General features: G+C 38.8%; 1 protein-coding gene across 7 annotated transcripts in view; it reads right to left on the bottom strand.

Moving 5' to 3' along the window:
• Positions 1-17,914, bottom strand: part of Csnk1a1 (casein kinase 1 alpha 1) — a 31,793-nt gene that overhangs the window by 9,670 nt on the left and 4,209 nt on the right. For 4 of the 7 annotated variants that reach the window (XM_051163387.1, XM_051163389.1, XM_051163390.1 and 1 more), the window contains exons 3-9: positions 11,314-11,440; positions 10,274-10,372; positions 7,864-7,947; positions 4,148-4,287; positions 3,308-3,386; positions 2,745-2,819; positions 1,277-1,383 (exon numbers count right to left, since the gene is read on the bottom strand). In XM_051163387.1, the coding sequence (XP_051019344.1) occupies positions 1,277-1,383; positions 2,745-2,819; positions 3,308-3,386; positions 4,148-4,287; positions 7,864-7,947; positions 10,274-10,372; positions 11,314-11,440 (711 nt within the window). The remainder of the gene's footprint in view (positions 1-1,276; positions 1,384-2,744; positions 2,820-3,307; positions 3,387-4,147; positions 4,288-7,863; positions 7,948-10,273; positions 10,373-11,313; positions 11,441-17,914) is intronic. The other 3 variants (XM_051163391.1, XM_051163394.1, XM_051163392.1) reach the window with 1 other exon arrangement.

Raw genomic sequence — 17,914 nt, 5'->3', positions numbered from 1 at the left:
CCATTTTGCCAAAGGGACACACTGGGAATGAGAAATCAGAACAAGCAACTAAAGTGAGCCAAGCTGTCTATACCTAGCGAGACTCATAGAGCACCCGGTAAGGAACATATACAGAACTGGCCGAGCGAGGGAAATGGTATTAGCATCTTGAGACCTCGTTTCTGGGACTAATGGATTACTGTTGTTTTCTTTCAAGAATCCTAGTCATGGATATGCTGAAGTCTGGCCTTAACTAGCCATGGTGCAGGACATGACCTTGGGCATCCAATCCTCCCACCTCTATCTCTTAAGTGCTGGTGTCCTGATATACCTCTGGCAGATTCTGTATTGTAATTGCCTTTTTCTTTCAAGACAAGTGCCTGAGCACTGAATGCCTCCATGCCCTGCTTTTAATCTGGTATTGAACAGGACTCTATACCATTGAAACTACAGTTTACAGATTTAAACCTTTTTTCACTGAATTGTTGTTATGCCCCCTACCCCACCCCCCAATTGCAGGAGCACAACTCGCTCAGCATGTGTAACATCACTTGCATGTATGTGTTCAGGGCTGACCACTGTGTATTAACCCACTGGTATGTTTTTCCATAGGGAAGACAAGCTCTCCTGCTCCCAGCATTCCTTAAGTTTTTTGTTTTGGTTTGGTTTTTAGAAATAGGGTTTCTGTCTAGCCTTGGCTTTCCTAGACTCACTTTGTAGACCAGGCTGGCCTCAAACTCACAGCGATCCACTTGCCTCTGTCTCCCGAGTGCTGGTATTAGAGGTGTGTACCACCACCGCTCAGCTAAAGATGAATTTTTAAAATAAGCTTTGTTTTGTTTTTTAAAAAGATTAATTTATTATTATGTATATAGTGCTCTGCCTACATGTGCCTCTGCAGGCCAAAAGAGGGCATCAGATCACATTATAGATGGTTGTGAACCCCCACGTGGTTGCTGGGAATTGAACTCAGGACCTCTGGAAGAGCAGACAGTGCTCTTAACCTCTGAGCCATCTCTCCAGCCGTGTTCTTTAGTTTAAGCAGTCACGCTGCTGAAATTTTACAGATGTACCTTCTGACACCCCCAGGATACATCCCTGTTCCCGCCTCCGTGTATTTGTGTGCGTGTGTGGCCGCCCTATGGAGGCTACCAAAGGTATATGATTCTGTGAAGCTAGAGTTATGTTTGGCCAATAGGAGTGGTGGAGGCCAAACCTGCGTTGTCTGCAAGAGTAGTGTGCCCTTTACCTAAGCCACCTTTCAGTCTCTGCAGCCACTTCTATCTCAACAACTGACCTGAAGAGGATGCGGAATAGCTGCCTCAGGTACATGTAATCCGGAGCTTCCTCAAAGCGCAGCCCTCGACAGTAATTTAAGTACATGGCAAATTCTGCAGGAAACCCCTATAATTCAACATTTAAAACACAGCGGAAAGGAAAAACACTAAGTTAGCCGGGGGGTGGGTGGGTGGGATAAAAGTTTTGAAATATAAGCAAAAGAAATACATATAAATAAATAGTCTCTGTACTTTGAGGAAAGCTATCTTGGCTTTCTCACAGATTTAAGCTGAAATTCACCATCTACTCACTCTAGAGCACTTAAGATGCTGTTGTGGTCCTGGCTACCCTTTATTGTTTAGTTGGGTTTTTGTTGTTAACTTGACAAAAGCTAGAGTCATGTGGGAACTAACCTGTGGGGCATTTTCTTGATTAATGACTGAGGTGGGAGTGTCCTTCTCACAGGAGATGGCACCACCTATGGGGAGCAAGCCAGTAAGCAGCAGCCCACCATTTGGCTTTTGCTTCAGTTTTTTTACTCCAGGCTCCTGTTGGCTTCCTTCAGTGTTAAGAGACGAAATAAACCCCTTCTTCCCTAAGTTGCTTTTGGTCATAGTGTTACTTCACAGCAATAGAAATCCTAAGACAACTATAAAAGAAACAACCCTTTTCTAAAGCACTATGTTTAAAAAAATGTTTTTTAAAAATTCAGAACTTATTAGGAGAGCAATACAAAGACAACTGACTTTTTTGTCATACCAGAAAAATGACTAGGGCAGGATAATTTCCCCTACCCTATGATCAGAAGTTTTTTCCCCCCCTCATTAACAGGACTACTCTTTACTTACTTTCTGTGTCTACTGTGTCTGGGTATGGATATCTATGTGCTTTGGCTCTCGCATGTGGAAAAGAAAACAACTTGTGGTAGCTGGTTCATTCCTTCCTTGTCTTAGAGATCAAACTCAGGTCAACAGATTTGATGGCAGGTGTCTTTACTCACTGTGCCACCTTGCTGACCTTGATACAAACCAAGATTTATTTTTAAAAGATTTATACTTGTATGTGGTGCACTGTGCCTGCCTCATGTGTACTTGGTTCCCAGTGGTTATAAATCGCCCAACGCATGTACTGAGAACTGAAAGTGCATCCCGTGGTAGAACAGTAAATATTACTTTTGTTTGAGGTAGGATCTCTCTACATAGCCCAGGAAGTCCTAGAACTCACTAACCCTAACCTCCTGATTCTGACTCTGGAATGCTGGGACTAAAGGTACAAGTGTGATACCACACTTGGCACAAGGAAACTTCTTAAGGGCTCCAGCCCACATTATTTATTTAGTTGGGGTCTTACTACTTTAACTCTGGATGCATAAGTCTTTCTGTGTATATATACCAGGACTGCCTCTGCCTCCCAAGTGCTGGGATTAAAGGTGTATACCACCACACCAGGCCCAAGTTAATTACTTTTAAACAATCATATACACTTACCTTACACAAAACTTCAACAGGAGTGGACATCTTCTTTTCACTAATCTTTTCATATTTTTGTTTCTTTGTTGCAGCCTGTAAGAAATTGAGCATAAAGACGGATTTCATACTCAGAAGTAAGCGTACCAGTTGAACTTACTAGACAGAAATGTATACAAGAGATTCACTAAGAATGCATGGAATCAAGCTCATATTGAATAAAACTATTCATGAAAGAACTGAGCATTTTACTGTTTTTCTTTAAAGGTTCAAAATAGCTATCAAATTCTTTACCACTGACTTACTAACATACACTCAAAAGCACACCTCAACATCAAAAGCTCACTCATGCTTTGGTCACTTTTTTTGAGTATCAGCATAAGGAAAACCAACAGTCTTAACAATTTATTTTCTTTCTTTTCTTCTCTCCCTTTCAAAGCTCTCTTCCCCTGAGATGGATGTTGCCTAGTTTGCTCTTAATCTACTGGGCCCATACTACCCCAAATTCTGGGATCATCTGTCTCATATTTTTCCTTCAAATAATATAAACAAAAACAACTCCAAGCAATTTGAATCTGACTTACCTTTAGCCCTTGCCATGGCAGACTGGTTCTATTAAAATACATCAAAACGTATCCTAGAGATTCCATGTCATCTCGGCGACTAGAAAACAGATTATTTTATGAACCAGATTATAGAAAAACATGAAAACTAAGTACTGTACATACACACAGCACACAAATGAAGGTAAATAACTACCTGATGTCTTACAAAATTTGGCAACTAAACTAATAAAGTTCAAAACAGATTGTTAACTACTCACAAGACTGTCATAAGACTTAGATTGCCTGGTGGTACACGCCTTTAATCCTCGCACTTGGGAGGCAGAGGCAGGTGGATCGCTCTGAGTTCGAGGCCAGCCTGGTCTACAAAGTGAGTCCAGGACAGCCAAGGCTACACAGAGAAACCCTGCCTTGATAAACCAAAAAAAGTAGATATTATGTTAAACTGCAAAAAGAAACGTTAAAATTCTAATTATGTTTCCAATGTCCATGTTTAACAGGCCTTTCCATTTCTTCCTTTTTGAGATGGGGGTCTCACAACGTAGACCCAGCAATCTAGTGCTAGTCATGTAACCCAGAATGACCTTGAATTGCTAACAATCTTCCTGTTTCAGCCTCCTAGTGCAAGATTGTAAGTATGTCACCATACCAGATATTTAGCTCTCTATTCCACAGACAACTTTCAAGAAAATAAAAAGCCCTGATTTATTTAATTGGGTTCTCTGCACTAACAACAAAAGGTAAAACAATCAGCAATTACTTAGACCATCAGCCAAGAAGCACCCTAAGAAACTTAAATACAAACAAACTCAAGAAAAGCCATCAATAGTTTGCCTCAACTATGAATTTTAAAAGACTCACCTCTGCTCGATACCAAGATGTGCATTGATGCTAGCGTATCGGGCAGTGCCAGTGAGGTTTTTATCTTCTCTGTATGGTATGTGTTGCCTTGTCCTGTTGTCTCTGTACTTTTTGGCCAAACCAAAATCAATAAGGAATAACTTTAAAAGAGAAACAAAGACACATTAGGTTTCCACCCTTGTTCAATTCAACAATCTCTTACTTATCATTATACCCAAATATCAAAATATAGCACAAGTAGAACAGATAATAAGATTTAACATTCCAATAAGGCTTTAATTACTATTATTCATAGTAAGTAAACAACAACAAAAACCAACTATTACACCTAGCAACTTATCCTTGTTTGTGTAATTATGTCTGCCCAGTTCTTACACACATAGCAGCCTGTCTTCACATGGTAAGCATGTACACTTCGCGCAGCAGAGTTGCCAAGTATGCTTATAAAATCTGACAGCCTGTTTTACTGGTAAAACAAGCATGTTTCAAATCTATGCACAAGTTTTCTGGATCTCTTTTCTTCCACAGGGGGCACTCTTCAGTATTTCAATAAAAAGCCAATCATTTAAATAACATAATCCTTAAAGTCTGATATTAATAATAAAACATTTTAAAAATAAGAGCATGCATTACACTGTTTTATAATAGATCTGAAAAATATAAAATGTTAATCCAAAAATTAAAAGCATAGCATTTAAATTAAGGTGGCTTACAAATTATCTGCTTAAATGAGCTAACCCAACCACATTAGCATTTTAGAAGAAAATGTTTAGTTGTATATAATCTATATGGTACACAGGGTATTACTAACAGCACATTTTTTAAAGTAATTCAAATTTGACCTACAAAACTGTTACGTTTTTAAAGGGAAACCCTATTTTTTGACAAAAAGGTAACAAAGTTCATTCCTGTTCACCATACTATGCTATAGTAAAGTTCTACCTCCAACATTATCAAGCTAGACACTTCTATGTGTACACAGAACACATGAGACTATTGTCTTTTCTAATTCCACCTACACTTTATTCTTCTTTTTGTTAAACTATTAGATCCCTTCTGCCAGTGTAGAATCTGAATTTTTAGGAAACAAGTTAACTTAATTTCTTAAAATGCATATTAAATTAAATAAACAAACGATCTATTCAGGCTAAGATCAGCCAGGCAGGTGGCACATGCCTTTAGTCCAAGAATTTGGGAGGCAAAGGCAGGCAGATCTCTTCCTTCAAGATCAGCTTGGCCTACAAGGAGGGTTCCAAGCTAGCCAGGCAGGGCTACACAGACACCCCACCATCACCACCAAAAAACAAAGCCAAACCCATTTCTGCCAGGGATTATCAACTATACTTTCATTTGGTCTAGTATAAAACAAGACTAAGTTACTAGTAAGAGATACACTGGATAATGAAAGCCCTGGAAATCTAATATTAAACCCCCTAAAACAATCAAGTTATTTGGGAATATGGGAAAATATTTTAATACATATAGCTCACACATTCCTCCTAATATGAAAACCAGCATCAGTATACTAATAGTGAATGAGCATACAGTCCTGCAGAATGACTGAAAATAGAAAAACTAAAAAAAGAATATTCAGCTTCATGGTATTTAAAACATTTCCTAATTCATGGAATCTGAGGTTTTCTTGGATTACTCCCTTTAGTTTTTCAGAGAGGGGGAAAGTGAGCTAATGTGGATTATGTCTGATAGCTGTTACTCAAAGCTAAATCTCCATTTGCAACTCAATAAGCAGACACTGTGTAAACAACCAAAGAAGATTCAAGAAAATCAATACTCAAAAGTCCTCTACAAAAATGAGGAAACAGTATTCAAAACAAAAAAATAAAAAATAAAAAACAAGAAAAAAAAATCCCAAGCCAAGTACTCCAATGTCCCAATCTTTAAATAAGAAGGCACATAATGATAGAACTAAATAAAGAAAGTCAGTATACATTAAGCAGAATAATTGCACCTTTTAATTAGTGGGACAAGTTACTTTTCTGTAAACTTGTATTAATATTTGCAATCTAACTTGTAATAATAGTAACAAAATAATACTAAAACATTTAGATTATCAAGTTGTTATGCTACAAAATGTACAAATGGAAGGGTGAGTAAAGATGAGGCTACTAAATTTTAAAAACTGTTTACTCTTATAATGAATGCATTAACTCACATGCTCTTAGCTCCAATCAAGATTTCCCACAGCAGTAAGCTCTTTGGCAGGGTGGAATGGTTGTCTGTTTTGAGAAAAGGTCTCAGTATACAACTCCCTAGGTTATCTAGAACTCTCTATATAACTAGGCCTGGAACTTTCTGTGAACCTCCTCCTCCTCCTGCCTGCCAGGGATCATAGGCATGCACCACACTCAGTCCAATAGTGCTATTTCCTTTTCTACATAAGCTAACTCTTGAGTACTTGAAATCTTTAACAGTACGAGTTAGCCACTGGACAGTATTGAAAACATCAAAATAAAAATTGGGGCAGCACAGAAAATAAATGAAAGGTTATTCAGCCAATTAAGCCAGTACACAGCATTGCTTAGTTTTTTTTTTTTTTTTTTTTCATTTTTGGCTATTTATGCCAATATCATCTTTTCAGAAAATATAGTATAAAAGAAATGAAGACTTGTTTGTTCCAGGAGTACCAAAACCCACATCCATATCTTCCTTTGTTTATAAAAATTCACAATGGAGCTGGGTGGTGGTGACTCATGATTGTAAGCACAGCACTCAGGGAGGCAGAGGCAGATGGATCTCTGTGAGTTCAAGGGCAGCCTGGTCTACAGAGCGAGTGCCAGGGCAACACAGAGAAATTCTGACTGGAAAAACAAAAATCCATATTGGGTCAGGCAGGGTAGCACAGGTAGGTGGGTAAGATGGCTCTCAGTTTGAGGCTGATTTATCTATATATCAAGTTCCAGGCCAACTAGAGCTAGAGAGACCTGGCCTCAAAACAAAAATCAAATATAATTGGGGGTGGAGGTGGAGGTAGGGGTGGTGGTGTTACTAGGATTTCTAGAAATAAACTGTAAAGTGATTAAGTTACTGGGCTGTTTAGCCTGCCCAAATCTAAATCAGATTCTATATTACTATCTTCGTGTTACTAATGGTCATGATCATTTAGCTTGTTTACTTCTTAAATTGTCACTATTCTATATTATGAATACAAAGTCGTCTAGTCTAGAGCATATAGTGCTCTCTAAGCAACATTTGGTGGAAGCTAAGAATTGACAGCCTGATAAGCAATTTGAGAAATACTGGCTGTGAAACCTGACCTATACTTACCTGAGGCTCTTAGTGAAAGAGAAGAAAGTAAGCAGAGTGCTCACTACAGCACAGTGAGACTCAATTAAGTAATTAAGTTCTCCAACTCCAAACATATTTTTTTAAAGCTAGTCTACCTCAAGTTTATTTTTTAAGTCAAGGTTCCAATACTAAACTGACAGCATTTCCTCATATCAATGTTAAGAGATCTAAGATAAAAATATCCTATTTTCATTTAGGTTTGATCTAAGCTTTAAAAGTTAAGCAAAAGCCACGAAAATATCTTAGTAATGTTACATGTTTGCCAAGTATGTCTGAATAATGCCAACGTAAGAGGTGCTTTAGCAAGATCTATATTCTCCAGAATTAAATAAAAGTAATTAAAACAAAACAATAAGAAAGAAAAGCACATGAATTTGGGGTTGAGGTTGGAATAGGAGACAGTTTCAGACCTGGTTTAATCCTGAGAAAGATGGGTCCTGAGAAGGACTAACAGTCATGCTTCTTTTCCTCTTCCCCACTGGAGATTCTAAACACTGAACAGACAATAGAGGTGGCAGTGCATCAAACAGTATTGCGTACATTGCAACAATGGCCGGCGCAGACAGGCAACACCGAGGCAGTAGAGAAAGAACAGGGTAGCCAAATGCCATCCTTCTTCCACCAAGCACTGTAGCTTCTCAGTTTTCCAAATAAAAATCACATGCTCAAGAACATTTAATTCTAAAATACTTAGTTTTTAATGCCACTATGATTGCGTCACTGCCTGAAACAGGGATATCAATGGTGACATTTGGCTCTTTAATTTTTAAATAAAAAAATGGGGAATTTGGATCTGCAATCTTTGACACCACAATCTGCCCTTCCCCCAAAAAAGAATGATGGGGGGAAAAATCTTCAGTAAGGAAGAGGTAGAAGGCATTTAGTCACCTTAAAATTTATTCTTAAAAGCATGCAGGGCCGATTATTGGAAGAGATGAGCAATTCACTAAGATTGGAGTGGCTACTCGTAAATATCAAATTCAGAACAATTTCCAAGTAAGAAATTTAACTTCAAAAACCAAACTCGGAAGCTGCCCCCACCCCATTGAGCCTGATCCCTATGGATACAAAACTTCCAGTACAAGCTGACTGAAAGATCTGGTCTTACACAAGGGGCACTTTCAAACTACAGTAGTACCGAAAACACCAAAAACAAAACAAAACAAAACAAAACAAAACAAAAAAACCAACTACAGAAACAAAACACTATAAAGTATCCAAGAGGAATGTTTATATTTGAATTTTAAAGGAAGCATTTCACTTCTGTCTTATGGTCTCCTTGAAACTGCTACAGGTAAGCAGTACCATAAAAATCCTTTTACTATCTGTACGGAGGACACGGATTCTAAAAAGGATAATGGACTTCCCAAGGCATCTATGTGACTAAGCAAATTATTCATAAGAAGGGGGAAAGAGCATGAGGTGTTACTATCTAGGCAACTGCTTAAAGGCAAAAACCATGTACTTACTGCTCTGCCATGGTTGCAGAACAGGGATCACATGGGGATAATGGGTGTTTAAGGGTAAGAAACAGGAAGGAGAGGGCTGGGAAATGGCCAAAAGAAGAGTCAAACTACCAAAACTGCAGGAGAAAAAATTAAGACCATTATTTTCTTCTAACCAATTGCCAGGTTTTATAGTAATAACTAAGAACCTGGATGCTTCAAAGAGAGAAGCTATGTTTCTTTAAATACAATTTGGGGAATGCAAGATAAATTATATGGCTGAAAAGCCCTTTACTAATATGAAGGTCAGTGAAAAATCTAATCTCCTAAAACTTGGTCAGACCAACATTAATATCTCTCACATTAACAAGTAACACCAGTTCTAATAATGGCTCCAAGTTGGCATTCATACAGGCAAACAAAGTAAACATTTACAGCTGGACCTAAAACACCACACTCCCTAACTGGTTAACAAATGGGAAGTTTCCTTCCAAAAAAAAGAAATAAAAATGCCCCCCTCCCCCATTTGTCCTGAAGTTGAGAATTTCTGAGATCATCAGATTGGAACATGCTTCGTGCATTGCCAATGCTGCCTGTCTGCCCGAGCTCAACATTGAATGAATAAAGAAAGCAATTCACTCAATAAAACTAAGCATTGCAGACAAAATTTCAATATAATTAGTTTCTAACTGCAATCATGCGTCACTACTATCATCTCATGTGTGGAACCGTCAGGAACCCATTTTGCTATATAAATGTTCAATTCACTAGTCAGTATTTTCCTATAACAGTATGGAGGAGGGGTGGAGAACTCACCCAACTTGAAACCCAAGTAATAAACTGTAAGCTACTTTTGAAGCAGGCCCAAAAGTTATTCTTTGAACTATACCAATCCAAGGACTGAAGAATTCTCAGTAACACCCATGCTCAGCCAGCAAGTGTTAACGCCATAGTGACAGATGGGCCAGTGGTTGCCACACTGGCATAAGCACATGTATTATAAAACCCACATTTTAGAGTCTAAGGCTAAGATTTGATTTGTACCATCCAGAAAGGATTATATGTAAATATTTTCACTATTTAAGTGAATGAAAACTAGATACAATTGTTCAAGTTTTAAATAGATGATTAAAGCTCATTATTAAAAGGCCCTTGGAATCTTTTATTTTCACATAAATAAACTGACCTTGGTTGGATAAGTTGAAGAGCACATATTTCAAGTTACTCAGTTAATAGCTGATTATCCTTCTAGCACAATCTCTTACAAATTACAGAAAATTCAATTTACTATGGCTTTTTAAAAGATTTAAGTTTATCAAAGCAATTCGCAACAATTTTACTCTTTGTTCCTTCATGCAAAGAGCATTTAACTAACCTTATTACAGTGACGCCCAATACCCATTAGGAAGTTATCTGGTTTAATGTCTCTGTGTATAAAATTCTTTGTATGCACATATTCAATTCTACTGATCATCTGAAAAAGAAAAATGGTAGAAATAATCGGTGATAGAAGAAAGCAAATCCTATTTTTCAAGCCCTCCAGTATGTCAATTATTTATAATCTAGAATGACAGCACTAGAAAAACAAACGAAAGAACAAAGCCTTAGCTTGCTGGCTATCTAGGCCTACTTATAATGGTTTTGGTCTCTTCTGCTAGTATGAATGATTAAAAACAGGGGCTGCTGGATATGGGTATTCCCCTTTAATGCCAGTACTTAAGAGAGCCAAAGGCAGGTGGACTTTTGTGGGTTCCATCACCTGAGCAACAGTTGCTAAGGGCTTATTACAGTCCTTAGCAATGTTCTCTCATGTTACTGGTGTTACTCTTCTACCACAGAACCCAATTAACTTATTTTTATATCTTTCTCTTCTTTTAGCTCCTAAAAGAAACTATTAATTCTACTTTGGATTCTCCAGTAGTCTATCTAAGGAGCCTGAAGCTAGGCGGAGTCAGGTATTTCTCAAATGGCCTAGCGCTGCTTCAATGCTACTTGTGCTTCAGACTTTTCTTTTTTTACATTATGTATCAGTTTGGCTAAAGATTCATTGTTAGTTACTGTGGTGGCCTTAATAATTTAAAAAAAAAAAAAAAAAAGGTTTTAGCTGTTGTTTGAACTTGAATGGGTAACCTCACTTCAGCTTCCCAAATGCTGGGATTTTCAAGAGTCTGTGACACCATACACAGTAAAAATACAGAATGCTCCATGAATACTGATCTTTTTCCCAGAGGAACACGTGTACAACCCACACTAGGCTGAACAAATACCCTACTACTGTAGGACAATAAACTTTTTACGCTTTCTTAAGAGAAATAGTGACACATGGGGTTACACTACTCTGGTCTATGAAATGCTGACATTACATTATATAAATAACCTTTCTCAGCTTTTCATTTTTGTCAAAAGTTTACATACCTGGTCAGCTAACATAAGTACAGTCTTCATAGTGAACCTTCTCGAGCAGAAATTGAAGAGGTCTTCAAGGCTGGGCCCCAGAAGATCCATGACTAGTACATTATAGTCTTTTTCTTGTCCATACCACCTAACAAACCAAGGGAAGACAATCAATACAAAACATTAATTATCACGAAATTTCAATTGTTCTTAGGCATAGTAGCTCACACCTATAATAATCTCAGCACTTGGGAGACTAAGAAGGATTGATGAACTTTAAGCCATCCTCAGCTAAAAAGACAGACTTAACTTTTTTGTTTATAAGGTAACAACCTTTTCTCTACTCACAAGACAACCCCAGTAATTAAATACACTGTTCAATAAAATCTAAAGAGTAAGCCCAGCAGCGATGGTGACACACGCCTTTAATCCCAGCTCTTGGGAGTCAGGGGTAGGCAGATCTCTGTGAGTCTGAGGCCAGCCTGGACTACAAAGTGAGTCCAGGTGTCAAAGTATCTGTTCATATTTGCACCCAAGTGCTGCTACAAGCTGAGCTCACAGAGGCTTCTTCTGGTAGTGAGCTATGTGCTTGCTGTAGACACTCCTAACCAGTCAAAGTGCTGGGAATAAGTAACAGAACTGCTGAAAATGAGCCTTAACTGGGACTTCTACATCACATCCTCTCCTCAGGGAACATCCCAAAAGAACTAAGAGCTGGAGAAGGGTATAAGGTTAGAGTGTCGTGGAACATTTTCTTCTGGGCCTAACTCACATGGCTACCGTACTCTAGAATTCTCTCATCAGTTGTGATCATTAGCATAGCACCTGTATACCTCTCAAGCTATTGGACATTTATGAATCTGATGTTTACAGTAGCTAAGACAGAAATTATTTGGATGTCCTTGTTAAAAACAGACTTGGGACCACTCCAGAAGTGATCAAACAAATATGAGCATAAGGTAAAAACTGCAAAATTTTTGTTGTTTGTTTGTCTTTGAGACAAGGTTTCTCTGTATCCTTGGCTGTCCTAAAAACTGTCATTTTTTAAATAACTCTGTAGCTAAGTCTTTTTCTCCCTAAGTTATCTTATGGGCATGACTATTTTGCCTATACGTATGTGCATCCAAGCATATCTGCATAATTCAGAACATACTGTTGGATTTCCTCGAGTTATGGAGGAAATTCATGCTGGGAAGTGAACTCCAGTTCTCTGAAAGAGCAACAAATACCCTTAGCCACTGAATTATCTCTCCACCCATGTAGCTATTTATTACATGGTTAGGGTGTGAGAAAGGTTCACGTCACTGGATTCACACAGACAACCTTAAAGGTGTCTGTCCCTTAAATCTGACTGTGCTGGCTAGTTTTCTATCAACTTTATACAAGCCAGAGTCACATGAAGAGGGGACTTCAATCTGTAAAATGGTCCCCTAGACTGGCTTGTGGCTAAGCCTATGATGCAGCTGGTACAAACCCTAGGCTGGTGGTCCTGGATGTTAATAAGCAGTCTGAGCAAGCTAGTAAGCAAGCAGCAATCCTCCGTGGCCTTTGCATCAGCTTTTGCATCCAAGTTAACCTGATTTTCCTCAGTTGTGCTATGGAACTATAAGCTAAGATAAACTTTTTCCAGCTAGGCGTGGTGGTGCACGCCTTTAATCCCAGCACTGGCAGAGGCAGACAGATTGCTGTGAGTTCGAGGCCAGCCTGATCTACAAAATGAGTCCAGGACAGGCAAGGCTACACAGAGGAACCTTGTCTTAAAAACCAAAAAAGAAAAGAGATAACCCTAACATAAGACACTGACCAATGAAAGCAACTGAAGGCTTCCAGGTATGCTCTGAAGCTTATTCTCATACACTATCCTCTTGAAGTTAAAGAAGCATTCATATCTTTCTTTTTTTCTTTTCTTTTTCTCACATTTAATCTCAGTTTGAGAATTAAGACTCTGTTCTCCTATTTTCAGAGGAAGATAAACTTACGGGGGTACCACATGTCTAGCTTACTGACATATTCCCAGAAAACAAATTTTTTTGACTCTTCATTGAAGTGTGCCATTTTAAACTTGCTGGTACATAGTGGGCATAAGCTTATATAGATAAGCTATGTTAGCATGCTTATAAGCATAAATATGTTAAGATCAACAAGACTATTATTTTTTAACAAGACAAACATTAATCACTAAAGATTTTATTTAAAGAATAGCAGCTAATATTTATTTCTGTATTAAATTACAGAAGTTCAAAACTGGAACACTAATTTCAGTAAGTGAAACTTGGTTTTAGGACTAACTTAAATTCAATGTCAACAACTCCCCACAAAGACAACCCAACCAGTAAATAATGAAAGGCAATAATTTAGAAGAGAAGAAGAAGGCCAGGCACGGCGGCGCACGCCTCTAATCCCAGCACTATGCATGCTAAGACTGGTAGATCCTGAGTTCAGAGCCAGCCTGGTCTACAAGTAAACCCCCCACTCTATCTTAAAACAACACAAAAACCATGAAGAACAGAAAATATCGAGAATGGTATTCATCAAAGCATGAACTCCAGTCCAGAGGCTCATTCTTACCAAGTACAGTGTATGAGACATATCTACTGCAACTGCTCCCTAGCTTTTTAATTTCAGAGAGGAGCTGGCAGGACAACAAAGTGTTTAAGTTCACTTATAAATTTCTCCACTGCACATTTAAAGACAATACAAATTAAGCACAGGAACAATTTATACTACCTATACTCCAGACTTTTTTTTTTTTTTTTTTTTAGGAGACAAGGTTTCTCTGTGTAGCATCAGCTGTCCTGGACTCCCATTATAGACTAGGCTGGCCTTGAACTCAGAGAGCTCCACCTGCCTCTGAGTGCTGGAACTACAGGAACTACTGTGCCCATCTTGTAGTGACTTTCTTAAAACAGAAATCAAAGCAGCAACTCTTCTTGGTATTGACCTAGAAAATTGAAATAGTGAACATAGTAATAAACCTTGTGATAAGCTAAAGAATTTTTAATATTTTTTAAGGACAAGGTCTCACTTGTGGCCCAGGTTGGTCAAAATTTTTTAATTCTGGGATTGCATGTGTGTGCTACCACACCTGGCTTTGGGATATCACATTTCAATGAAATAGTCCTTTCTTTTCAATAGTATCAAAGCAAAAAGAATGCAGCCACATTACCCTTTGTGAATTGACAATTAGCCTCAGTCCAGTCTTAGTCTAATACAAATACTAGAACTGGTTTGACCATCTCAATCAGAAACCATGGATCTATGCATCAAAACAACTCTTTGTTTGTTTTGTTCTTCCAGACAGGGTTTCTCTGTACAGCCTTGGCTGTCCTGGACTCAACTTGTAAACCAGGTTGGCATCAAACTCAGAGATGCGCCTGCCTCTTCCGCCCAGTGCTGGGATTAGAGGCATGTGCCACCTCCCTCAGCTGCATCAAATACTTCTATAACCAATTTGTACAGTTTTTATTTCTACAGCTGGATTAAAAAAAGTAAACACACAAAATGAAGTCAGAGAAAGTGCCCTTTGTTTTTTTGGTTTTTTTTGTTTTTTTGAGACAGGGTTTCTCTCTATAGCCTTGGCTGTCCTGGACTCACTTTGGAGACCAGGCTGGCCTCACTCTCACAGGGATCCACCTGCCTCTGCCTCCTGAGTGCTGGGATCACAAGTGTGTGCCACAATGCCTGGCGAAAGTGCCTTCTTTATAATCCAGCACTATGCTGAGAACCTAACAGCAAGACCTAGTTCTTTCCCTAAAAACATTTGTAAGAATGCACACAAAGCAGTATCTTTACAGTTTTAAGATACCCCCCTCTCCAAAACCAAGCCAAACCAAACCCACACCATTTGGTTGTATGAGGTTAACAGTATAGCCTTTAGCTAGCACCATGCTGTCTGACACAGCATTCTGTAAGTATATAAATTAGAGTCCAGGCATGGTGGCACACACTTGGGAGGCAGAGGCAGGCAGGTCACTGTGAGTTCCAGGCCAGCTTGGTCTACAAAGACCAGGACAGGCAGAGCTAAACAGAAACCCAGTCTCAGAGAAAAAGTGGGGGTGGGGGTGGGGGGCTGGGGGGAGGGGTGGGGGTGGGGGGGAAACAAAACAAGAAAAAAAAAAAAAAGAAAAAAGAAAAAAAGAGTCCATTGTTTTTCTGAGACAGGGTTCCTTGGCTAGCCTGGAACTGGCTCTGTATACCAGGCTATCCTCAAACTCAGAGATCCACCTCAAGTGCTGGAATTAAAGGCATGAGCCAACACAGAGGTCAAGATCTTACTAAAATGTAGTTCAGAAACTGAGCAGAGAGCTGAGCAGAGAACAGCAACAGTTATTAAAACCCTACATAGTGTAGTATGGTTGTTCCTGTATTTTGACATCAGAATCACCTTACAAGGCCTTAAATATCTATGTCATATGCCAGGTGCTATTTTTTTTTAGGAAACTCCCAACTCATAGTATTGTTCTAACGATTAAAAGATAATTAACCAGGCGGTGGTGGCACACGCCTTTAATCCCAGCACTCAGGAGGCAGAGGCAGGTGGATCCCTGTGAGTTTGAAGCCAGCCTGGTCTACAAAGGGAGTCCAGGACAGTCAAGATAGCATAGAGAAACTGTCTGGAAAACAACAACAACAAAAGATAAGCAATGTACATACATAATTCTTGTATCTCAGAAAGGGCATATAACATTTTTGAAAACTAATTCAACTACACACCTGTACATTTCACTGTATGCAAATTATACCTAAGCTTTAACCAGAGAGCATCTTTTTTTGTTTTTGTTTTTATTTTTATTTTGTTTTTTGAGACAGGGTTTCTCAGTGTAGCCTTAGCTGTCTTGGACTCGCTCTGCTGGCCTTGAAAGTACCAGTGATCTGCCTGTCTCTGCCTCCCGAGTGTTGGGATTACAGGCGTGAGACCACCATTTTATTTTTTTATTTTTATTTTATTTTATTTTATTATTTTTTTTTTTGAGAGCACCATTTTAAATTGATTTACTGGAAGCTATGGAAAAGATAACCCATTTTAAAGATTCAATTAGTGAAAAGTGGTGACACAATCTGTAATGCCAGCAATTAGGGAGGCAGAGGCAGGCGGATCACTGGTGATAACTCTGTGAGGCCAAACTGGTCTACAAAGGGAGTCCATGACAGACAGCACTACACAGAGAAACCCTGTCTGGAAACAAAACAAAACAAAACAAAACAAAGTGAGTTCAAGGTCAGACAGTTACATGGTGAGACCCTGACTCAAAAAGATGGAACAAATTCCAGATTTCTGTTTCTACATTTGTCTTCTTTGCAGACAGGTGTTGTTATATTACCCAGACTAGCCTCAGACAATTCTCAAAGTGCTGGGATTATTGGTTTGAGCTTCTAAGCTTAGCTATCTTTGGTTTTTTGTTTTTTGGAGACAGGGTTTCTCTGTATAACAGCCCTGGCCTCAAAACTCAGAGATACAACCTGCCTCTGCCTCTCCAATGCTGGGATTAAAGGCCTGCGACATCACCCAGATTCTAGCTATCTTTGGGATATTGGTACTTAATTAAACTTAGAGTCTTCCATATGTTAAGCAAGTGTTTCATCACTGACCTAAAACTCTAAGCCAGTTTGCTGTTGTTAAATTAACTTGTTTGGATGGAGACAGGAGAATTGTGGATAGTGAATGAAGCTAAATGTGGATCTCAGTATCAAACAGAAAGGTGTGGAGTGTAGAGCAGACACGATGCCACCTTGATAGCAAGAAGATAATGGCTCAGGAGAACTAGAAGCCAGAAGACTAGCAACTCTTCTGGGACTCGTGGTCTAATCTGTATAAGTAGATTTTCTTATTTATAAATCGCTTAGGTTTTGTTCAGCTCAACACCACCACACTCACACACACACAATTTGTTTTGTTTTTCAAGACAAGGTTTCTCTGTGTAGCCTTGCCTGCCCTAGACTTGCATTGTAGGCCAGTCTGGCCTCAAACTCACAGAGATCCACCCGCCTCTGGCCTCCCAAGTGCTGGGATTAAAGCCGGGCCTCCATCCAATAAATTAACAATACAAAGCATTTCTAGTAACTGTGAACTTATTTATACTTGAAGTCTCTTTTCATAACACACTTTCAACAGCTGTTTTCCTCTATAACATTACAAACTTATTCACAAGATATACATTTAATAGCAAATGATTAAGATTGTAATTGTTTAAGCTGCTTTTGACAGTGAAAAGGATTAGCTAATATTTTGTAAATATTTTCTAAAATACCTGACATTCAGATGCAGAGGCCAGGAAGGTATGATTTAAAATACACAGGCAAATACTATTTTCCCATACCTTTAACCACCTTCCTGTACTCAATATTCCTATAAAAGTATATTCTACCATTATATGCCTTTATAAATAGTTAATCTAAGTTGCCAGAAGCAGATGCATTTGTAAGCCTTGGAAGTAGTTTCATAAAATAAACCAGAACTGGGCTGGGCACACGCCTCTTTTCCCAGCACTCAGGGAGGCAAAGGCAGGCACATCTCTGTGAGTGAGGCCAACCTGGTCTACAGAGCAAGTCCAGGACATCCTAGGCTAGACAGAGAAACCCTGTCTCGAAAAAACAAAAAACTAAAACCAGAAAAGTCTGAGGT

Source organism: Acomys russatus, chromosome 20 (assembly GCF_903995435.1).
Source record: "Acomys russatus chromosome 20, mAcoRus1.1, whole genome shotgun sequence".
Classification (NCBI taxonomy): domain Eukaryota; kingdom Metazoa; phylum Chordata; class Mammalia; order Rodentia; family Muridae; genus Acomys; species Acomys russatus.
Note: the sequence above shows the minus strand (reverse complement) of the source record. Positions and strands in the feature narration are given on the sequence as shown.